The 24,760-nt window shown below is 44.2% G+C and overlaps 1 protein-coding gene across 1 annotated transcript in view; it reads right to left on the bottom strand.

The window, feature by feature from the left end:
• Positions 1-23,755, bottom strand: part of Orc1 (origin recognition complex subunit 1) — a 35,709-nt gene extending 11,954 nt beyond the window's left edge. Inside the window, exons 1-12 of the mRNA XM_050167689.3 lie at positions 23,579-23,755; positions 23,125-23,252; positions 20,722-20,900; positions 19,821-20,055; positions 17,853-18,108; positions 14,278-14,538; positions 12,590-12,898; positions 11,421-11,684; positions 6,496-6,697; positions 5,396-5,574; positions 4,474-4,575; positions 2,752-2,923 (exon numbers count right to left, since the gene is read on the bottom strand). Coding sequence (XP_050023646.1) covers positions 2,752-2,923; positions 4,474-4,575; positions 5,396-5,574; positions 6,496-6,697; positions 11,421-11,684; positions 12,590-12,898; positions 14,278-14,538; positions 17,853-18,108; positions 19,821-20,055; positions 20,722-20,900; positions 23,125-23,252; positions 23,579-23,676 — 2,385 coding nt within the window. The 5' untranslated portion in view covers positions 23,677-23,755. The remainder of the gene's footprint in view (positions 1-2,751; positions 2,924-4,473; positions 4,576-5,395; positions 5,575-6,495; positions 6,698-11,420; positions 11,685-12,589; positions 12,899-14,277; positions 14,539-17,852; positions 18,109-19,820; positions 20,056-20,721; positions 20,901-23,124; positions 23,253-23,578) is intronic.
• Between the last annotated feature and the right edge of the window lie 1,005 nt (positions 23,756-24,760).

Here is a 24,760-nt window from a genome sequence, read left to right as displayed (position 1 = left end):
GCAGAATGTAGGATAAATGTTCCTCTGACATATGTGAACATTAGGAAAAACACACCCCCTCTAGACCTTCTTTCCCTTTAGGGAGAAATCCTCTAAAGAATCATAGTAATGGTGCCCACGAACCTTTTCAGAAAAGTATGAAATGCTTCCAATGCTAAAGGACGTCACCCCATGTACGTTTCCCACAAAAGAGCCTCGAAATGTGCCTCGTACAGACAGAGTTATTACCAATCAAATGCTGCACCTTGTTCCACTTCTCATCACTGTGCTGAAATTAAGCATCAGCAGAGTCCCTGACTTTTGTTGACCTGCCCAACCTAGGAGGTCATAGTCATAGCAGTTGGTATCACTCTCCACCCCTATATGCGCCACTGCCTTACCATTCACAAGATTTCTCCATTTTAGTACTGCTGGAAGGTCGTGACTTGCAAAGAAGTCAAGCCAATAGCCACTGTGTTTACAGTAGACTTCCGTTATTCGACTCCAGTTAAACTGATTTCTTTTTGCTTAGTTAGAACCCGACCGAAGGTCCTGGCTGGTGCCCCATGCATTTTTATGGGCCAAAACATTTGTTATTTCAATCCTAAATTGGCCTTGGCCGGATAACTTGTACTTGACCAGTCAGCACGCATGTGCCTGACCCCTCTGGTGACCCCCCTAGTGGTAGTGTCTGTATTGGCGGAGCTTAGGAGACAGTGATTGTGTTGAACACATGTCACCTCCAGTCAAAAATGCATATTTTCGACCACCACAGGAGGATTTTCAAGCAATAACCATAGCTCAAGATGTCCAATTATGGTATTTAATAAGGGTGTGCAAATAGTCAAAAAATGTGAAAACCATCAAATATTATTTTTAATATCTGTATTCGATTCGAAAAAAGGCACATTAACCTTTTTGAATATTCAGTTGGATCGAATACATTGTTGGCTGTGTGGGAGCACACAGTTCTTAACATTTATTTCTATGTAATCTAATGTGTTATTTTTCGCGGAGTTTTGTGACAATTTCGTGCTGCAGGCGAAATTTTCCCTGTAAAGCGCGCTCAGTCACCAGTTGTCTAAGCTTTGCGGAAAAGCCAACCCCTCAGTAGCAAGTGTCGCGGCTTGCAGTTTGTGAACGTGTACATAGAGCGCAACGAAAGTGGATGGAACGACTGTGTGAAAGAATCGAACTGCAATAAGAATTTTCTTTTCAAAAGTCCAGATCAATGGGCTGATCTACAGCAATCTGTCTGTCAGCGTTGAATTAACAGAAGTCAACTGTATCAGTGCATTGAAGTATGCAGGAAAGGTGATGGGAATTTCAAGAAGTCAAAGAAAAGGGTAGCTGTTCATTTTAAGCAGAACTACAGTGAAACCTCGTTTACCCGTAGTTGGCCGAAGCTCGGAAAAAGTACATACTATACGGTAGTACAGCTTAACCGAAATAGCATGAGATCGCCCACTTCACTGTCAAAAATAGAACTCGGAGAGAGTGCGATGAAAGGGGAAAGAACATGCAGTATTTATTCACTTCGCACGACAAAAGTGTTAATTTCGTTTGGTGCCGTTGCGGCCTAGCAGCACGGTATCAGTGTCACGCAGTAGCAGTGTCATGTTCGATAGCATGAACGATGTCAAATTTTTCTTCTATGCTGAGCACCCGGCGTCTTTTTTTATCTGAGCTTCAGTATGACATGAGTCCTTGTTTGCATGCCGCCGCAACGCTCCCTGGCACGGTGCCGAAATTATGTTGATGATGTGGCTTCATGTGCAAACGCACAGGGCGCTTGGAGGCTGTTTTGATCTCTGAGGCTTGTTCTGCCGAGGGCGGGCCGCCCAATGGAGACGATACACCACCGTGTTTGTGTGACGAAAAGTGGAAACACTGCGTGTGAACTGATATGTACGCAATAAGCTGGTACGGTTTATGCGGATACAAAACACGTTATGTTCAATCGCCACTGAGTCGGAGATTTGACTTTACTACTTTTAAAACGAAACTACTGTTCAAGCGGGTACGGTTTAACGAAGTTTTACTGTATAAGCTTGCTGTGTGCTTGTACAGAAGTAACATTTGATTCATGTATTCACACAAGTACTAAACTGTTTCTTATTAGGCAGACAACGCTGTGCAAGTTAGAGCGATATTTCTCCCTACCCGCATTCTAGACCAATAAGTGCTCCGTGCTATACGACAGCAAGAAATTGGAATGTGTCGTGTACTTTGGTGCAATGCTGACTTCACACATTTCTGTGCAGTCGCAACATATGAAGCAATTGTCACAAAGAAGACATGGCAGATCTAAGCCTACTAACCGTGCAACAACAAGCGGAGTGACAGCTTGTACAAGTGCGTGCATTGTACAACTTCCACACCACACTGCCAAAATTTGCAGCCAAAACATATTGAATCACATACTGGAAGCATAAAGTAAAAAAAACAACACATGCTTTGACATAACATTAACACCAACATTTAATAAATCATGGAGAGGCAAAGACTGTCACAGGTCAAAAGACAGTTCACTACAAAATGAGTGAAGTGGTTCATTTCTACAATCTCGATACACTTGCCTTAGCAGCATTGCCTGTTAAGTATGAAATAGAGTGCAGATGAGTTTGTTTACCATGCAATGTTGCAAGGAACTTTTGAAGTGAACTTGTTGAACCTTTATCGTTCGATTTCACACCCTCTCACTGCAGCAAATGAAATGCCAGCAGGATGCCTCGAGAACGTGCTTTGTGACCATAAAATGTGCCGACTCACCCTGAGGATGTGACTGTAACACTGTGCGGGGTTGGTGAGCTTCATGCCATTGACCTCAACGAACTTGAAGGATTGAGTGTAGCCACCGTCAACAGACTCTTGCAGCACTCTGAGGACGTCATGAACGGTAGCAGTCTTGCCCGTGCCAGGCACACCCGAAATGTACATGCACCTGTGAGGTATAAATAAATAAGAGCCCTGGTTGTGAATGCGCTGGTATCCGAGTTTCTTACCCAGATACATGACTAAACTTGTAGCCCCATTACCGTATTTACTTGATTGTAACGCGAATTTTTTTCATGATTTCTGTTGCTTGAACTCAACCCTTGCGTTACATTCGAAGTCCGGCACAATTGATCATATTAAAGCAAACATTCTAAATCTCGCAGTTTTTATTGTTATGTTGGCAGCCTGTACATCCTGATCCAATCTGTAAACTAGTTGATTGAAGTCAAAATGTGTTTTTTTTTTGTTGGAATTGATGCCATTTTCACTGTGCTTGTGACCGGTACGGTTACTGTGCTACAGCACCCTGTGGCCTTTCTTGCTTTGATTCTGTTTATTCATGACATTATGACAACGAAGCGCATTTGGTATGACGCCAGCTTCGAGAGGCGAGCAATTTTGACGGTCGAGAGGGTGGGAAACCGCCATGACTCGGCGACTCGATGCCAACAATTGAATGATCCACGGATGGCAACACCAACGTAAGGCTCCCTTTAAATCCGAGGCCGGCCGAAAGGGCTCTGTGAATCTCATAGCGACCTGGTAGTGTCTCCAAGTGAAATGGTTTTGCGGCCTCTTAAGAAGTACTTAATCTCAAACAAGCTCGGAGATGATGTGATTCTTGGGCGATCACTTTTGGAAATAGTTTCGCTTTCACGAGGCTTGGCTCGTCCTGGCTCCAATCACCTCAAAGTACTATACAGCCGACAGCACTCTCGGCACTGACAGCGATCTTCCACACTTGTCAGGGGCGCTTTCGGTGACAGGTCTGGTGAAATTTCATGAAGGTGAACCCTTGTTTGCCAATTGTGATCTCTTGAATAAAGGTGCCATTTCTTCTTCCTTTGATCTAGCGTTACATTCACGGTTTTATTTTATTTTAATTTCACTTGACTGTAAAGTCGACCGTTGTGTTACAATCGTGGTCGCATTACATTTGAGTTAATATAATATTCTTTTTGGGGAAATTTCATTTTTTTTACCTGAAACATTCAAGGGTGTAAATAAAAAATCTGATCCCAGCCGTCACTATAGAACTTGACATCTTTTTGATGCAATACATTTAATTCATAATGGCTGAGCAGTTCCCTAACATTACCACTGTATGCTTCATATCTACATAAACACAGAGGGCCTGAGCTACAGCTTTATTTGCACACAGCAATGAGTTGCACTCACACCCAAGAAATGAGCTTGTGTGAATGAATGCACTAATCAGCAAGCATATGAAGCTAGGACGGCAACAAATGTTGTCACGGTGCCTCTCGCACTGCGGGCCTTACAGGCTAGCTCGAAAGTTTTAGTTCTGAAAGCAGAATACATGGCACTTTCGCATTAAGAATGTAAATCTCATCTCCCTATGAGCATAAAAATTAAACAGGAGGCAAAAATTAGTGTTTTCACTGGCGTTCTCATGATAAATCAACAAATTGGTCACTTAATTCTATTTTTGTGCAAGAGGATAGAAGAAACGAGGGAAGAATTTCAGCGACTCACCCTCCTGTACCATCTTGCAGCTTGCCCTCAATGAATGAGTAGATGTCCGCAAACTCCTGCTCTCGGCACGGAAGACAGGTTGGCACAGCAGACACATGTAGTCTGCGAGTTTGTAAGCACGTGAAAGGAGGAAAGGAGCATTAGGAGCGACACGTTGTAGGCAAAGTTTTTTTTAACTCACCTAGAACCTCACTCCCTCATTATACTTATTTTATGGCTTTTGATACACTTTAATGTCAGCGACAATGTTCCCGAACACCCAACTTTGTTTGACAACACAAGTGTTTTTGCCATTTGCCTTGGTTGGATGGCAGCTACCACAGCTGGGAAGCAAACCCCCGATCCTTTGCTTGGCAGTAGAATGCCGCAGCCAGTGAACTGCTGCGGCCAATTGAACGGAAATAAGTTGATGGGCAATGAATACTGTTAGAAGAGGAACAATTGTGGGAGCTGTTGCCACTCCTTCCGCAGGCGATCCTTTGGCAGCGACATCACAAGTGCAGGTGGAGCCTGAAAGAGCTAGCTGGGGTTCGGTTTCGGGGTTTCTTAACACAGTTTGTGGTGACCACAACTGCATCTATCACAGTGGTGCCAAAATGAACTTCGTTCTTAGCTTCGTGGGCGGCTTGGAGCTGTAGCGCGAGTGTGGGCTCCGAGCTTGGCACATGCGTACCACTGATGTGTATCCTCGTGCTGTCGAGACTAGTTACGATCACACTGCACCTCAGCAACTTTGCAATTTAACAGCACTAAATTATGAGCGAAACAAGATGCAGGATGCGGCAATTGGTCCCATTTAAAAACAGGAGCACTGAAGTGCTTTGTATAAGCTCTGCATGCTTTTAAACCATGATGCACTGTGAGGTGCACTTCTGAGCCTACAAAAGCATCAAAGGGATGGCATCGTCAACCCATGTCTCACCGTGACTTGGCTATGTCGAGTGGCGTCTGCGGTCCCTCAATGGCTTGGCTCCTCCTTGGAATAGACGGAGTGAGGCACAATGTTGACAGCCTTGGGGTTCGTGGTGTTCGCGGAGTCTGTGGAGTCCCGGTAAGTGACTTCTTCACAGAGGTGCGTGGAGTTCGCATTGAGGGCAGCTTCTGATTGAAGGGGAGAAGAAATATAGAAAAAAAAAAAGAAAGAGAGAGAGAGAGTTAAAAGAAAGAAATCTGGCACAGACCTTGATTATGAATGCTTCTTATTATGGACTAGAAACCACATTGCATCGATTTCAAGTTAAAAACAGCTAATAAATAATATCAGTTAATATCAGTTAATATCAGTTAAACAGTTAATATCAGACCATTTCAACCCAAAATAGCCACTTTTCCTCACGTTACCTCTCCCAGCAATCCGTCTTGCTTGTGTCATCGCCTATTTTTTCTTTTCTTCTTTTTTGCCACTTACGTTTAGCATGTTTCACATTTACGTGTACACTTTTCTTTCAATTTATTGCTATTCAGTTTGAGATATTTTCATTGTTTTGTTTATACCTGATGTTTTCTACAATTTATTATTTATTTTTCTGTTGCGTTTGTTTGCATTCTTTTTTTGAGCTGATGTATGGCACTTTCACATCGCTGTTTCCCCCCCCCCTTATGTAATGTCCCCGAAGGGACCCTTAAGGGAATAATAAATGATGATGATGATGATGATAATATAACTAGTAACATTAGAGGAAAAAAAAAAGAAAGGCATGACTATTAAACTAACATGATTTATGTGAACATTGTTCAATACAGGGAATGAGCAGAAAACAGAAGCACAAAGGCCTGTGCTGTGAATTGTTAGCAAGAATTTTCGAACACTTCAGGGTATCTTGAAACACTGCTGGCACAGATGTGAAGCAATGCGTGAAAGCACGGCAGACCAATAATCTTGGCGTGCACCTGACAATAATGAACCTTATTGTTGATTTCCAAGAGCTTTTAATGTTACTTTGGCTCTGCTTTTACTCCAACCCTAAAGTACTACTCCACCCAGCATTCTCTCGCAGTCATATTTCTGTTTTATCCACATACTTTGTGTTGCTTCTTTGGTGTCTCAAAGTCATCATCCTCTTCATCACTGGATGAAGAGGAGCTTGCGAAGACTTCATCAAAGTTGGGGTCCTCGTCATCACTTGTGTCGCATTCCTCTCCCTTGTTGAGCTGCAACTTTCTCGGCTTCACACCAAGGTCAAGTTTCCGTCTGCTCCGTGGAGTCTGCTTCCGCTCCGTCTCACTAGATTGCAATAACCATGCTTAATCAATGTTATGACAAAGAGACATCTGCTGAGGATTAACAATGTTAACCATTAAAATCCAACAGTCACAACGAAACAGGCAAACTTGATTAGTAATTATAAGTTGCTTCTCCAATGTGCACTGTGAAGAATGTGTTCTTCATAACTCTAAGCTGTCAGCTCCTTTCATTTAACTTTTAGTCTGTAGTACAGTGTAATTGGGTTGTTCGTGCAATAACAAACAAGGTTTGCTCTAAGCACACATCTTTTGTGGAATACATATATACACTATATTGACGATGATTTGCCTTTAGATGCAACACACAAGCAGCAGCAACTAAGTGCAGCACAAACTGACAAGCAACACAATGTTTTTAAATCACAGTCACCTTTCCAGAGACTCTTCTGTTGCCTTGTATTTTGGCCGCTTCAGGAATTTGAATAAACTTGCTCAAAGTAGGTACTGTAAAAATCTGTACATATATTACGAGGATTTCTTTCCTATTATTAGTGTCTGAAATTTACGCCTCGTACTATACGCAGATCCAAACCAAAATTTTAGCCAGAAATCAGCCTCCAGTTTTGGTTTCATTATTGCTGAATCGTCCTCACGATCTTCTAGCAAACAGGAAGCACCATCAAGAGATGGTACAACTTTGGCTGCCATAACGATAATGTGCTGACATAGCAAGCGGGCTCAACTTAACAGATCATGACTGTCTCTAGGAAGAGTTCTTTGACTATGAACTGTTTGAAGACAGTGCAACCAAGGACAAAGATGAATGAAGAGTGAAGTCTGATGTACATTGTGAGGGTACCGGGCTGATGCCATGTGGCATAGAGTCGCAGACACGAGACGGCAGGCAACTGTGTAGAGTAGCAGGCACGGGAAAGTAGGCCACGGTGTGTAGCGGGCAGGGAGAACATGGAAGGCGTGTGCGCGTGGTCGGCAAGTGGGGAGCACGCGACAACGAACTGAGTGAGTGAAGTAATTGGCGGAGCAAGCTGCTTCCGGTGCGGCAGGACGAAACGCAGACTGCGTGTGTGTGCGTGCGCAGAGGATTTCGCGAAATAAAGAACGTACTTGACAACGTAAATGTTTTCTCTGAGTTTGCCGCACCTGTATAATGTATGCAAACGAAACTTTTATTTGCTTTTTTGTCCAAATACTGCCTTGTATTATATCTGTATAATATGCAGGTTCTTATGGTACTCCTCTGGTACCCTTTCACAATCAAAACACTTCCAAGAGCATGGTCGGAGACTGTCTGATGGGTGAAATTCTTTTGCAAACATAATTTATTTTTCGTAAAACTTGACGAAGCATAAGATATACAGTCTATGCTTGTTACAACGGACCCATGTACAACAGACGTTCGGATATAAAGGACCATATTTCAGCCTTAGTTTGTTCTACTTACTTTATTATTGCAACAAAGTTCGCTTTTAACAGACCATGCTACAACAAACTATCGGCTACAGTGAATGAAATTAGTGGCAGTTTTTGTCAAAATCAGGCGCATAAAATGGACTTTTGCCGTGTCAACACGGGCTGACAACTGACTTGCGAGGGAGGAATGCGGAGTCGTAGCGCGCAGTCTTCTTTTACATGCGAGGCATGGGGGGAGGCGAGGAAAAGGGGGTACTACTCCGGCGGCTGCTGCTTAGGCGCGGCCGCAGTATCTTGAAAGCGATCTGCGATGTGGACAAAATGGGCCCAGTGCCGGTAGCTTCGTATGCGCTGTGCTTTCGACTTTTAGTTCGCATTAAAGCAAGAAGGTCAATTCGCTTACTTCTGCCGCCGCACTTTCTCACTCCAACGTTTTGACAGCGACTTGCCGTGGTCATAGAGTGAGATGTGTTCGTGTCTAACTGCACGCGTGACACTGTGTTTGTTAATTTAGTTAGTAAGCAAATGTTTACAACTCTATACGGCTGATAAAACTACATACTACCTTTAGTACATATAGCTGTCTACTAATTTACTATTGCAATCGATGCTTCACCTTTTGGGTAAAACTGCAACTTTTTGTTTGTTTGTTTTTTAGTTTGGGTCTTCATCACTCAAGCTTTGCTATAACATTGTTACACATTGCGACCAAAGTTTCGGAAGTGAAGCATTTTGGATATTTGCATCTTCGGATAAAACGGACCTTTTTTTTTTTTTTTTTCGAATTATCAGGGTCCGCTGTAATGAAGGTCGACTGTACATAGTAGTACGAGCTCAAATTCTTAAACTTTAAGGGAATTGCGGGAGGGTTGGCAGGTATGTCTCCTAGCTTGCAACCCTTTTGACAGTTTCCGTTTAACTCTGCCTGGATTGATTGATGATAAATTCATATACAGTCGCAGATCAATGTATTGGACACCTATACTCTGGACAGCCACCAGTTCTGCACTCGATTATCCGGACTCTGTGTGCGGCTGTAGCGTAAGCCATTATCTCCTCTGGCAACTTTGACAGGACATCAAGTATGGCCTCAGAGATTACACACTAGACAGTAATCTCTGAGGCCTTGCCTTGATAGCCGGTCTACGCCTCCGAGATTTAACTGCAACTGCCGATCTTGCAGGCTTTGCCTGAATTGTGATGTCGCATCAACATTGCGATCATCACATCCTTTCCTGGCACCCCCGTGCCTGGTCTGCTATCGCCATTCTGTTGAGTTTGCCTTGTGCACAGCGTCCTGCCATGCTGCGCTTGTTTGTTTAGTTCGCGTTCCAGACAGTGCTCTACTGTCTCCAACAAGTCTCTCTCGTGACATTATAGGTATGCCGCCTACCACAACGAGCTCAAATGCGGACATTATTGATGACCTGCTGGGCTGCGGTGAGCCGATTCCTGCCGCCGTTAGATATGAAGACTTTGCAGACATTGACAGCACGGTTTCGTCGTGTGTTGAAGTGAACGATGACAAAATAATTCAGCAAGCTCTCCCACCGTCAAATAGCGACTCTGACTCGGATGATGATGTGCCGTGTGCTCTGGAGCCTTCCACGTGCAGGTCTGACTCAAGATTTTGCAGTCCTTGCATAGGCGTAAAGCGAAACCCAAAACCGGCAGAAATACAGGTGGACTTGGTTGCACGTAAGCGGAAGTGCATGCAGCAACGCATCGACCACTTGCTCCGTGCACAGGGGCCTTAAAATATAAATAAAGTGATCTTTTTTGGATACATTCATTTTTTTCGGACATTCGATAGTTTGGACTTATTTAAATTCCCCCGTGGAGTCCGAATTATCAGTCGTCGACAGTATATTACTAACTAATGATAAGCACATCTTATGAATGAAAATCTCAAAAATTCGGCCCCATCGCTGTACAGTTCCCATCTGCATTTTAACCCGCACCATGCGCCACTATTATCTAATACCTCTGCCACACGGGCACAGAAAATGACATTAACTGGCTAATGCCTCAAACTTTAATGTGACTCATGGGGTGCCACATGGACATGATTAATGGCATTAAAGCTTAATGTCATTCGCGATGTAGTGCGTTCTCGTAACTCACTTGGCCATCAAATGCGTACTCTTGTTCCCAATGTCTCCATATTCTGACGAGACTAAACAGACTGTTAGTGAATAACAATTAATATATTCTTCACTTTCTTTAAAAAATTGCTCTTTCTCGCAGCGTAGTGCGTTCTTACAATTATAACAACTCACTTGGCCGCCGAATGTGTACTCTCATTTCCAATGTCACCGCCATGGCCGTGGTGACCACATGCTGTCGATATTAAGCTAACTTGTAGATAAAAACAACTAATACATCCTTCACTTCTTTAAAAGGAGCTCTTTATTTTCGTAGAGATCAGCAGGTGATCTTGCTACTACGCACGGCTAGAGCATTAATCGTGAGCGCGTTAGCCAGGAGAACCTGTTCGATTGCACGGCGATTGCTCATATTGAAGCCTTCAAATTTCTCGATGATGTTTGGCTCGAAGAAGCACATATGCCAGAACAAACTGGAGCACATGGACAAATTCATTAGTATCATTGCTTGAGACCTTTGAAGCTGTGAGCACCATTTTTCCAATTTCAATGCTTTGGCTACGCTATAGATTGGTCGTCGAGCTTGCTTTGGCTTCAAACAGTTTACGGCTGGGTGCAACAATGATACTTCTGAAGCAAACTACACACAATACACTGATTAATGTTTCTCACGCTATTTCATCTGCTCTCTAGATGACCATTTTTTATTGTATTACGATTGGCAAGCAAACTTAACCGTTTCACTGCAGCTATCAATATCGCAACATTTGAAGTCATTAAGTATGCGCGTGTAGTAGCGATCGAAACATAACGGCATTAAGAAACTTAAGGTCTTAGATTTTTAATGGCATTAACCTCGCCTGTGCGGCACAGGTATTAAACTTTTGAAAAAGTTCCCATTTCTACATACTCCAAGGGGAGGCTTCAATTGCGAATAATACTATTGTTAACTGTGATGCTGGCTCATAATCCACACAAGTGGAGACGGTGTTACTGGATTAGCCAGCTACGCTTGATTCTAAACCTTAACAAATCTCTCTCCGTGTCTCCCTCATCTTTAAAAAAGAGAGTGAGCTTGCTCCCTGCTTTACCACATTTCGTCTTCATCTTCACCGTTGCTAGTAGCCACATCAGCTTGGAACAAGTGCAGAATAAAAAACTGCAGGAATGGTTGAACATGCAACGCAAAAGGGAAAGTGAAAACCAGGCCGCTAACAATAAACAAACCTTGTGAACACGTCGTCATCATCAGAGTAGGAGATTTCGGTGTAGCGCACACTCCTCACTTTGCGGCCAGACCTCGTCGATGCAGGCCTGTTGGGAGTGAGGGCGCTAGCACCTGCACCTCTCCTCGGTTCTGTGTGGCACTTCACAGCCCGAGGCTTCTGCAAGTGGTCGGCCATCTTGTTGCGGGATGGCATTGTCTCGTGAGAGTCATCCACCATGGACTGCGCCTTTCTCGCGTTTCTCGATACTGGGGATGCGCATGACCTGCTCGGGAGACATGGGAATAAAAGGGAAAGGAAGGAGACATTAACAAACAAGAAAGGGGCAAGGGCAGGGCTAGCAAGAGTTAGATACAGGCATTACATGACAACTACAACACGTTGGCACAGCAAAGTACATTGCACATGCCTTACCTAGACAAGATTTTGCCCAAGATTTTGCCTTTTGTAGCCAATAATCTATTATAGCTGGATTCAAGAGTGAAATTCGTTGCGTTGTTTATCAAGGCAGACCAATTTATGTAAGAAGTATGGCTTGTTGTATCTGAAGGTATATTGCATACAGATCCATTGTAACGATTATGGACTATATCTTAGCTACATGTAGCCTTTCCGCAAGGATAAAGCATGTCTCCTGCTTTACCACAGGATCACGGTACCCATGGGAACCACTAGAACTGCAGCTTTTAGTTTAAAAAAGAAATGTGATCGTTACAGAAGCGGTCTTGAAATCACGCGAAAAATGTGCACTGCTCCTATTCCTCATGGTTTTGATCACACTTAAATTTTTCCCATCTACAATATGTACTGTGCAGAATGAGCTAGTAACTGCAGCCAGCTTACTGAATTATCCGGCGGGTAGAATTAATAAAGAAGCTGAAAAAACGCCAAAGCACACCATTGACTCATTTAGCAGCATTTGGAAGATTCTAACACACCCCCAAGTTGAACAAGCACCTACTATTTATGGTTTAGCAGGAAAAAACTAATGTAGAAGTGGCATTGGAGCTCCCAAACGAAATAGAGATTTAATCTGCACCAGATCTTCTAGAAAGAAAAAAAAAAAAATAGCATGCCCCGATTCTGGCAATCATAAGAAGAGATTGTGCCCACTTACAAGCTCACCACATTTGGCACAAGCCAAAGCAAAAACAAAATGCAAGAACTCACCCAACTTTCGGCGCCTTGTCAAGTACTTCTGAAAAGGCCACGCCACGGCTTTTGCTACGTGGCGTCCTGGTTGCTTTGGCACACAGCTGCAGTGTGTTCTTCTGGGACCTTCGAGATGACCGGCTCCTCCTTTTTTCAGCGACGACTGCAGCATTGCTGTCTTTCAGTGCAGGAAATTTCTCTGGAGCGGCTTTGTCATCATGGATGTCAGAATGCACCTTCTTGCCGGTTACAGCAGTCACTTGCCCGGATGCTACGTTCATGTCGAGCTTACGTCTGCTCCGGGGTGTTGTCTGCCTTGGCAACTCACTGCGGCAAGACAATGGCTTTAAGGAGAGCAGCAGCAGCATACAGGCACTCCACTAGAGTAAGCACTGCCCCACTTACATCAGAGAAGCGGCAAGACCGTTCTGCCTCAACATCACCCACAGTTACTGACAGAGGGTGAATGCAATGGAAAGTTCCACTTCAACCGATGAGGTTTAACGTATCAAAGAAACAAATGGGCCATGAGATGCTGTAGTGTAGGGATAGGGATTAATTTTGACCACGTGGGGCTCTTTAATGTGCACACAAGATCACTTGCCACTGGAATGTGACCACTGTGGGGTCGAGGGCCAGACCTACGACCTAGGGCTCAACAGCTGAGAGCTGCAAAACACCGAGCCACCACAATGAACAACAGGGACAGATGAGAATTTTGTTGAGGAGCTACAGAATACGTCGTCTGTCCCGCCTACCTTCTCTGCAGGGTAGCCTCTGGGGCGCACTGCATAAAGCACTTATTAAACACAGTAGTCTGCACAGATCACTCTGCATTCCTTTGTGTTTCATTCAGGTAATCACTTGTTCTTGTTAAAGGGACACTAAAGGCAAATATTAAGTCAAGCTAAAGTGACAGATTAGTGCTCGAGAATCTATAAGGCGTCAATATTATCTTGAAGAGAGCCTAAATAAACGAGAAATTGAGGTAAATGCCGGACATGATTAGAGACTCCCCCGGGACATTCAAGCACTTGATGACAAAAGTAATCCTGAGTTAAATTCTGCCACTATAGTACTCAACCACTTGTTGCAAAAAACATCCTTGTATTGTATTATAAGACGAAATAAAATGCTACTTGTCCATTTCTGTTTCATTTTTAGATGAACTCATTGAAATTACCCTTGACAACGATGCAGGTGGTTGAAAGCGCTTTCGCTCAACTCAGCACCACCCACGCTCTTGCTTTCAGTAGTTTCGTTATCGCGTAGTGGTGCGCAGGTTTTGCTTGCTCGCGAAACTCGCACAAACTGCAAGTAGCAGAGAATTCAACCTCCATCTGATGTTGCAGGATGCCAGAACAGTCTACGACATTTGACCAAAAAGCAGCTGCAAATCCACCGTCTTGGCTCGGAACCGCCGTCTGTCGGGCGCCTTTTTACTAAACCAACGGCAGCAAAGGGTGGTAATGGCGTATGCAACAGCACCACTCCCCAGGTTGAGTGGCGGGAAGTTTGAATTTCGAAAAAGGTATTCGGACCCTTCAGATGCAACTTTCTCGTAAACTAAGTATTTCTTTCGCATGAAACAAATATTGCGAGGTTTCTGGAATGATATTTAAACAGTCCACGTTGGCTTAGTATTTGCCTTTAGTATCCCTTTAATGAGCAACAGATGCGAAGATTCATAACGTGTAGGTACCAACCTTGAACAGTCGTCATCCGAGTCGAAGTGTCGCGAATTCTTCAGCAAGCGTCCCGACCGCGAGAACTTGGGTTCGTGGTGCTGCCGCTGTGACGATGATGATGCGCTCTTGCTGCGGGACGCTGCCCTCCCGGGTTCCGTGTGGCACTTACGATGCCGCATTACAACTTGAACGTCAGCGCTACGTGGTGGTGTTGCAAACACGTCATCATGCAAAAGCCCGATATCACGGTTGCGGTGTCTCACTGGTGATGCGTAAGTGCTGGAACATGAAAAGAAGGAGGCGAGAAGGAGAATCATGAATGAAGGGAAAGTAAACTGCAATATTTAGTTTGAGTACACATATTTTAAAGATACAGTAAAACCTCGTTAAACCGTACCCGCTTAAACAGTAGTTTCGGTTTAACAGTAGTAAAGTCAATTCCCCGACTCAGCGGCCATTGAACATAATGTATTTTGTATCCGCATAAACCGTACCAGCTTATTGCGTACGCATTGGTTAAAACGTAGCGTTTCCACTTTTCGTCGCGCAAATACGGCGGTGCGTCGTCTCCATCGGGCGGCCCAGCAGAACAACGAGCCTCAGAGATCGGTACAACGGCCTCCAAGCGCCCTGTGCGTTTGCAAGTGAAGCCGCATCAACATCAACATCATTTCGACGCCGTGCCAGAGAGCGTTGTGGCGTCGTGCAAGCGAGGACTCGCGTCATTCCGAAGCTCGGATAAAAAAAGACGCCGGGTGCTCAGCATAGAAGAAAAATTAGACATCGTCCGTGCCATCGAACTTGACACGAAGAAGTCGGCGCTGGCCCGCGACATGGATCTGCTGTTGACTACAGTGTGTGGCATTTGGAATGCGAAGTAGCTCGGCAGCGCTGCTGCGAGTGCGAAGAGATGTCGGCTACGAGGTTCGACTTTTCGCCATCGTTGCCTGTGTTGTTGCCGAAGTGTCGACTAGCGACAGTGATGAGGACGACACGGAAAGCGACAGCAGGGGTGATTCAGGCCCGACAGTGGCATAAGCTGCGCGCTACGTCAGCCTCATGAATGCAATCGTCGCAACGAGAACAGGGGCGCGATAACGGAACTATTCCAAACAAAAAGTTTTCCGAACTCCGGCACCCGGCAATGAAAAAGTCGCCCCGGGACTTATGCAGCACTACTGCGTGCGTGCACGGATAATACGTAACGCCAACGAGGAATCTGCCGTGCGAGTGTTTGCCGAGAGGAGGGGGCTGGCTGAGAAGCTGGCACGCAGCTTCAGTAAGTTTGAGGCCGCTGTCGTCGTACTAGGCCGCCGCGGCATCAAACGAAAATAACACTTATGTCGCGCGAAGTGAATAAATACTGCATGTTTTTTCCACTTTCATCGCACTCTCTCCGAGTTCCGTTTTCGACAGGTAAGTGGGCGATCTCATGCTATTTCGGTTAAACAGTACTACCGTTTAGTACGTACCTTTTCCGAGCTCCGGCCAACTACGGTTTAACGAGGTTTCACTGTATATTTGGAGTGGCCATGCAAAAAGGGACCTGATAAGAAATGTTGTGTGTTCAGTAGTAGCGCCAAACAGATGGAAAACTGGGGCGAAAGTAGTTCATTATAATTTAAATGTATGTGCTGTGCTTCACCTATCTGCACAGGTTCTCAAAGGCAGTCAAACCTGTTCGAATGACTAATGAAATATGGTAGTTTTGTAACACTCATCAATTACCAAGCCACCGTCAATATTAAATTTAAGGGGCCACTCACCAGGTTTGGCTATCTTAAACAGACAAGCAGAATGTATACAATGCGCGCTAACAATCACACCTGCAGACTAATACATCGCTGTGCATGGCAACTACGGCTGAAATTCAAAACCAAAAGTCGTGCACTTTAACCTTTTTGTTATAGCTGGTGTGCACATCATACGTACGTAGACGTATTGCTGACTACATGTATAGTGTGAACACATGACCAGATTCGTCAATTTGCTTCTAGTCGCTAAACAGTTTCGGACAACGTGAATCTGGTTTTAGGAAGTGCGGGGTCCCTGCTAAATTGTATATTTCAAGTAGTGGTAGTGGTAGTAGCTTGCAAAAGTATACGTTCTTGAGCTAAAATAAATATATTCAGATCTCACACAGTATATATGGGAATCAATGCTATGCAAAGCAATTTGGATGTAGCTGGCTACCAAGCATTGTTTGGGGTTACGCAGTGTTACCAGGTACACCAACATGTTTGTGTAAGGCAAACAGCTATGTGTCTGATGCGAATATGTGTGTGATGACAGCAGCAAGACAACACTGATGACGATCGTTTATGACGACGGCATTATTATGACTCTGGCCATTCGATGCGGGTTTGTGACATGCTGATGTCATCAGTGAAAGCATGTTAAGTGCAAGACGCATGGTGCGATTTTGCGCATGGTTTCTTGTATGACCATTCACACCAGCAGCTGCACCCAACAGGTTCCGACAACATGCGGCGTCGAATCGCATGCTGCACGACTGACGCATTGGTCAGTCAACCACAGCCAATGACAGTGCCGCTAGTATGTACGTCATGGCCACATGGCAGACTCGCCGGGGCAGGGTCGTCGAGCAAAATTCTCGTTGCTTTGATCATCCCGGCTCATTGTTTTTCTTGCACTGGTTGAGATGCTGTGGCTGTAAACAGAGCTGACGCTACCAACATGGCGTTGCAGAAACATGTCTGTGCTGCTTGCATAGACGTGTCTTTATTGGCATCATTTGTGTAAAATGGAATTGCTGTACAACAAAATAGTTGTACAGTACAAAGACTATTGTTTCCACTTTCTTTACCAAGTTACAAGGTATTTCGAGTGTCCATGCAGGGTCGCCGTTTCTGGGTGGAGCTATGCGCCGCTTGCTTGTTCATACTAGTATGTGTCTCATCTCGTCGGCTGTAGCATGTAGGACCCCGACCCGCCACACGATGTATTGCATGCAAATGTGCGCAATTCGTCTCTCGCTTTATACAACTGTATGAACCTATGCCTGTGTCATATGGTGTATGTTTAAACAACGACATCATTTTCACTTCACTGATGACATGTCAAGATCCAATTCTATGCAGCATTAGCTGCTAGGAGGGAAGGACTGGGGAATGTGGACCGATCCCAAAGGCTGTGAAAAACTGGCATGTTCCAAACGTCTCAAAGAGGTAGTTGGCCTTGGCACGAGAGAAGCACGTTAATGGTTAGAGCATCAGGCTGCTGAGCTGAAAGTCAGACGTTCGATCCCACCGTTGGCCATGAAATTTTGTTTTATTGAATAGGCCTGAAATGAAGGTAGCTTCTTTATATGCAATATTTGTTGCAAGCACATATTTGTTGCCCATTTATGTCAACAAGAAACATCCTATAGTATATATTTTGATAGATTGATAAATTGTTGTATCCGTGTTTGTTGTACTAAGTTCTATTGTACATACTGCTGCATTGGCCTTTGGTGGTGGCATGAAATAATAAAAGGAGTCTTTTGGTTTTTAATGTGCACTTTAGCACAGCCCTCTTAAACGTGATGGGATGCTGACATCTGCACTTATGTTGACAGAGAAATGACCCACCTTGCCTTAGGCAGATCCGTCTTGTCAGTGATTTTGTGCTTCGCATGGTTCTGTGGTGGAGGAGTTGACTTCTGGAGGCAGTTCCAAGTCTCAGACTCTCTGCGCATCTTGATTGGGGAGACCAGAAGCACCTTGTGCGGGGATGACTGTGACTTGACTGGGCTTGGAAAGTCTGTCAGCCCACCCTCGAGAGTGACTGACACTCCATCTCGTTGCCGAGGTGACAAGGATGCCCCTCTCGACTGCACCTGCTTGCCTGTGGGGATGATTTAGCCTTCCTTAAAACTGTTGTTTATTATTTGTTGTTGGCAGCACTTGTTAACAACTTCTCTAAGGGTCAGTACAAGGACACACAGTTGGAAAGGGAGCACGCAGGAAACATTACAAAGAATCAACAGTGAATGCAAATTTATGCAGTCTGTGCTAGACATCGCAAGATTAAATGCAATGCGATTATAATCAGGTATTGTCGTGTGATCTACTTCAAGAAAAAAAAAAGAAAAAAAAAACAGCAATCGCAATATTTGACAGAAGAAGACAGTGGTGTGGATTATGTGGATTAGGGAGCAAATGGGTAGCCGCTATTCTAGCTGACATTAGAAGAAATGGCGTTGGTAAGAACATGTAATGCTTTTCTGGTCGAACACCCCTGCCTTCTCCCTTTCGTTCCTTGTCCTAGCCAGCCGTCTATTAGAAAGGAAGCATAGTCTTGGACAGCAGAGAACTAGATGGCGTAATGAAACTAGGAAATTTGCAGGCATAAGTCGGGGTAGGCTGGTACAAGACAAGGGTCCTGTCTTTAGTTCCATCTCCTGTTCTTAAGGTGCACACTGAATCCAAGCACCAAACAGCCCAATTATTGAAGTGATGATAAGAGTCGGGCCTATCTTGTCCACAAACGATAATAGTCACCTGTATTTGCATTTCTTTTCTTGAAAACTGCGCTTCCTACTATCCTGTCAAGAAAGCTACCTCATGCTGATAACGCACATTCCGTTCAAGGCTTGGAAATACCACGTGTGCAGCATTTGAGAAAGGAAATGCATGAAAAATTGAGGATAGTTATTGTTTTGCAACAAGATAAGCCCCAAAGTGTGCAAACTTTTCTTAGGGTGCAGCTGCACTATGTGGCTTCATATGGCATTTTTACTACGGCTGATGGGGCTATTGGGCTTCTTTTTTTTAGGTAAGCTGGCATGGAACATTGAAGTGTTGCAAGGGTCTAATCTTCACAGCATAGCAAACAGTGTCAGTAACAACCTACACACTACTACTATAAATCACCATGTTGAGTCAGTGAAAAGGCTGCAATAGCTATATCCTTGTCAGACCTGTGTCCATGCAAACAGTGTGGACATTACCTTTCGTTCTTTATAAGATTAAGCTAGTAACGATAAACTAAAATGTTCTGGCTTAACATGAAGCTAGATGTAGGCGGCACTATACTTCAAGCGCTTAATCATTTTGTCATCACTGATAGAAAACTACTGGTTTGCATGACACATACCCAGTGTGCACTCACCACCCCCACCACCACCACCACCACTACCAACAACAACAACAACAACAACAACAACAAAAGTGTGTGGTACATCTCAATGCCACCAGATGATGCGGCAATCGCAGATTAAAAGTGATGGCAATGAACTACCATGTGAGGTTAAGCCTGTGCCTATGTGTTTAGGCAAAGAAACTTTAATCTCAACAAACTGCAGAAATGTACCCTTTGCCCACATACATGGAGGTGCTGCTGCAAGCTTATACCAGTGCCACCTGATCAAGAAAGTAGTTTTAAGCTCAAAAGGGACTGGTAGTCAATAAGAGCTGCTTTTAAAAGTTATTGTGTCACTATGATCTTGCTGGGTCCAAGGAGGATATCCAAGGAGGATATAGCTGCTATATCCAAGGAGGATATAGCTGCAAAACGCCATATTATTCCATAGAAAGAGGGAACAAAAAGTAACGTACGGACTGGTGTTGAGACACTATGATGTTTCTTTTTGTTCAGGTATTGCTGCTGCAACAATTTCGGCGTGCCACTTTTTGATGATTGCTTCTTGCTGGAGGATGGTGACGGAGGTGTGATTACAGGGGACATGCCACGACCATCAAACTTCCACCGGCAGAAGAAGAGTGGGTTCCCTTCACCATCAACCATCTCAAAGACAGCCTTGGATGACACATTAGCAGGCACTGTCAGTACCTGCGACAAGCAAGGACGATTTTCAGGCAAGTTGTAGGGACAGACATCAAAAGAAACATTTCCTATTATCGTTTTTATATTGTAGCTGTGCCTTTTTTGGTCTTACTCGTTTACATGCAGTTAAATGCAATGCAATCTTTAAAATTTTTGTCAACATCTTTAGCAGCTGTTGCAGCTAGGAAGAACTAGGATTACTGGGGAAGGACCAGTTCACCTAAAGCTTATTCTGTTCCTCATGTCACTGCTTTTGCCTTGCCTTGAATTGGCTACAGACCTACCCTAAATCGCCGTAAAGACCATACATGTGCTCAAATAACTGTACCTGTAGAGAGCTAATGTTTCAAAACTTCCAAATTTTTCGTCAGCATCAGCTGAGCATTGCATAAGCGAAACTTCCTCAGAAGAACGCTGTTCTATAGGGATTGCACAACTTGAACAAATAAATTATAGCTAGATGTCTTTTCATGATGAAATATGGCTAATTACTTTTATCCATTCGTTGCAGATGCATTGGTCAAATGAGAGTCAATATCAGTGCGACAGCTCTATATGAAGAATTGTATCACAGATGATGATGATGATGATTCCCTACATGTCGCAAGCATGAATTAAAAGAATAAGAATGACGGTGAACCACTGCGTAAAAAAAATCTAGGCAACACTCACAGAGCACTTGCCGAAGATTGTCTCGGCATCGACAGTGACGGACCAGAGCTTGCGTTCGTCGAGTAACACTTCACGGAAATAGTCGACGTCAACTATCTTGGCCTGGTGCAAAGGTGGAAGTTCGACAGCTCGGATGTACCAGGCCACTGTGACAAAGCGGTGGTCTCCATTCGTTTCGCCTAAACGAGAATGGTACATTGCAATCAATAATTAAGGCAGATATACGACACATCATCTTGAAGTGTAACGGTCTGAAACAATGAGTGTAAAGACAGAGGATTGAACTGGACGGGGACCAACCTGGCTGCTGTAACAAGCACTGTGCTACATGATAGCTCTACGTGTCTTACTGTCAAACCTAGATAAGTCAAATCAGAAATATCAAATTATTGGATATAACGACGCAAGCGTCTCATGCTTGCTTCATTGCAATGCATTCAATGCGATGAATTTGTGATTATAATGAATATTGGATATAACGGAAGTATTTTCGCATTGTATGTAACTTTGTTATAGTTAAGTTTGACTGTATATAGCATTCTGCAAATGTGTGGAAAGTGTTATGTTAAATAAACAAAACGTTGCAGTAACCATGGGCTGAAAGAGCACGAAGGTGACCACGGAAGGAAAAGGAACACGAGTGGCTTCTCACTGTCAATAGTGTGGTTGTGATCTGTATTTTAATCGCAGGAGGGCTTTGTGCAACCATCATAATTGGCTGGCTGGTAAATTTTGGCAGCCGGCGAAATATGTTGCTTGAGCATGCTGTGCATTAGTGTGAAGTCACCGGTACCAAGGTGTTGGAACGAAATGTTTTTCGTTCTGGTTTTAGTTTCATTTCATCCATAACGGCTCATAACGCTTTTGGTTTGCATGCAAAAATTTTCGAAGCAAAGTAACGTTAAAGCTTTCTTGATTTATTATTTTTTAATAGGTGAATAGTTATTTATTATTTCTCAATAACATATACATTTTTCTCAATAATTGAATTATAGATTCTGAGATTATGTTCAGTGCCTTGAGTCAAGGCACTGAGCATCACATCAGAAGCAGCGTGTCACCGAGTGTACTTGCTGAAATGGGAGACAGCTGTTCCGATAAAACGAACTTCAATCAACGATAAAGCTTTGGTCACAAATGTTGATACCTGTAGAAAACGAAACGATAAGCTCTTAAGCACCCAAACCCTTGGTATTACTACGATGCCGATCTACTAGTGCACTGAGCAACAGGCTTAGATTAAGGCTTGCGCTCGACCTGCTATCACTGGTGCTATCTCTGCCTGAGATATACGCGCTAATTCTGATGTTGCTTGAAGTCGGCTGTATCGGATAGCCGAGTTTCCCCTTGAACTGAAAACCGAACAAAAATCTTTCGGTTACATTTTTGTTCCGACACACTGACTGGTATGTTCCAGCAAATAAAGAGCTGATGTGTCTAGCTGTAAAGGGTGAAAGCGACACATGTTGCTGTTATCTGTTTGTTTATAAATGTGCGCTCATTTAGAAACAAAATAGCTGTTGGAAGTCAGTCTTGTGCATTGTTTCCTCTTGCTTTTTCTTTCTTTCTTCTTTGCACTGCTAAAATCAGAATATGTTGAACACAAGATCCCAAGTTCTAATGCAATTATTCACACACACTTCTGCTCACTTTAGCATATTTAATACGCACATGCCACCTTTGTGCACTTAAGTGAATGGGAAGAAACAGCATGCTGCGAGAAGTGTGATTATCAAGTGAGGAATAGAAGCAAACAACAATACAGCACTAGTTGTAACAGTTTAGTTTAGGACAAAAAAAAAAAAAAAGAAAAGATGAGTTGGCCAATCTCATTGCAACAATCATTGCACCGACTGCACACAATTCCTGAGCAATGCAGATGGATGTCTAAAATAGAGTGTGAACCTAGGCGGGTTGGTAATTGATATTAAAATTGAAAAAGCGTGCCACTGAAAGGACCCAATCAAAGGAACCACGAGCACAACGAAAAATCTTCTTTACATGCGGCAATCACATGTAGACAAGATTATCGAGGATAAACACCGCCGGACTGGAATTTGCATGTCGCTTGGTCCAGCGCTCGAAAGGAGATGAACCTTTCACCAGGTTCTTTCCCCCCATCAGTTACATGATTTAGCACATTTTCCACGTGATCAGGTTCTTTCCCCCCATCAGTTACATGATTTAGCACATTTTCCACGTGATCACGAAAGGCACCGTGGCTCATGCTGCCTCATCTCGCTTAACGCTAAGCACAAAGCATTGTGTGCAAATCCGCTTACGTCAACAGTGCACCAGTAAAATCACCACAGCGAATGACTATCACACACCTAAGCGTAGACCTTTTGCAAAAGATGTTCAGAACGATCCGGCATGTTATCAGCGACCGCTTACTGGCCTTACCCGTGTCGAAGGCGCTCTTGATCCGACCAACGTAGCAGTTGCGAAGTGCTTCGGGGTCCATACTGTCGTCATCGCGGATCAAAACGTAGTCGCCGACGGCGTACGTTCTTCCCGAAAGCTTGAATTTGCTGCGTGTTAAAACACACAACGAGATGTTTAGAACGACACGTCGAGATCATACAAACAACTAGGCTTTCAACAAAGGCTGCCCGCGATAACCCAGTGATCATACGTAACGAATTTTCTCAACTCGCAACAATGACAATCTCACGAATTTTAGTTAATGTAAGCATTGAAACAAAGCCCCAGATCTTCGGGGAGGAAAGGTCAAGCGACAGTCTTTTCGTAAGGGCGAAATCTTTTTGTTACGGAGCATGTAAAATCCAAGGTCGTGGACCTTTAAATGTTAAAGGGATGACATGCCGCCACGGCTTCTTCGGTAAGGACGACTGACCTGTACGACTTGTTCTTGCTTCTGCGGTTTTCCACAACAAAATCGCCGATCCATTCGAAATCTACGTCGTTGCTTTGTTTTCTAGCGACGTCCGGCATGTTTACCAGTGTAGTCTGCGTCAACAAAGCATGCGGCAAAGGCGTGCAGACCCAACGCCTTTTCTGATCTGTTGGCCGATCGCTCGCTGGCGGGTGGTGAAGATTGTTATTTGGCGGGAAAACAGACTGGCTGTTTTGTAGGCTTGGCACGTGTGAGATGAGAGCGCTGTAATCGCTAGTGTGGCTTTTGTATTCGAAAAACGGCATAGAAGGGCTATTATTATTATTTTTGACTCCGCTAACTACACAAGTGTAGGTAGTGTATGGGTATGTGGGTGGTCGCCATTTTTTAACTGTGTAGAAAAAGTGTAGCTTCGTCCACACCGCAGTCTCTACGAGTGTAGCTAGCAGACGACAAACAGGTTGGCTAGGCGGGCATTGCAAACGCTCGGCGCCATTTTGTCTGCGACTGTCGGACCCGAAATGGACACGGCAGCGAAGGTTCGCCGCAGGAACGTGCAGCGAAGTGCTTGCGTGACTGCGTGGCACAGACGGTCACAGACGAAGGTGAGCAAATTCTCCACGAAGACAAAATTATCTTACTGATGGATGGTGCAGGCTGTTTCAGACAACGCGCCCAGAAGCCTATTTTCCGGGGTGGCAGGAGGAAGGGCACTTGCCCCCTGCTGTCATAGGGCAAAGAGCCCTCCACACACACACACACACAAAATTTTTTTGTGGATGCATCCACGTAAGTAATGTTTGCTTTTTGGCCGTTTCTATTTACATATCCCCTGTTCGGGCATAGAGGATTGTCTATCGTGCCTCGCCGCGAAGAGCTAGCAGACGACGAACGGAGCGCGCCATTGTAGAGAAGGCTGGCGCTGGGCAGTTCTAGTTGTTCTAGTTCTAGTACCACTGTAGTTCTAGCCATAACGAATTTCACGCTGCGCTTCTTAATTCCGTCATGACCAGTCATTTGGGACCGCTTAATCATAGTACAAAACATAAAGTTAGCTTGCTATGTTTAACCTACATTTAATATGAAGTATTCATTAAAAAGCATTATAATCAGCCGCACCCAACGATGGCGTGCCTTATGGAATGAGATTGTTGAATTATCAAATACCGGAACTAATGAATC

The sequence above is a fragment of the Dermacentor andersoni genome, chromosome 11 (genome assembly GCF_023375885.2).
Source record: "Dermacentor andersoni chromosome 11, qqDerAnde1_hic_scaffold, whole genome shotgun sequence".
NCBI lineage: Eukaryota > Metazoa > Arthropoda > Arachnida > Ixodida > Ixodidae > Dermacentor > Dermacentor andersoni.
This window is presented reverse-complemented; position numbering and strand designations above follow the sequence as displayed.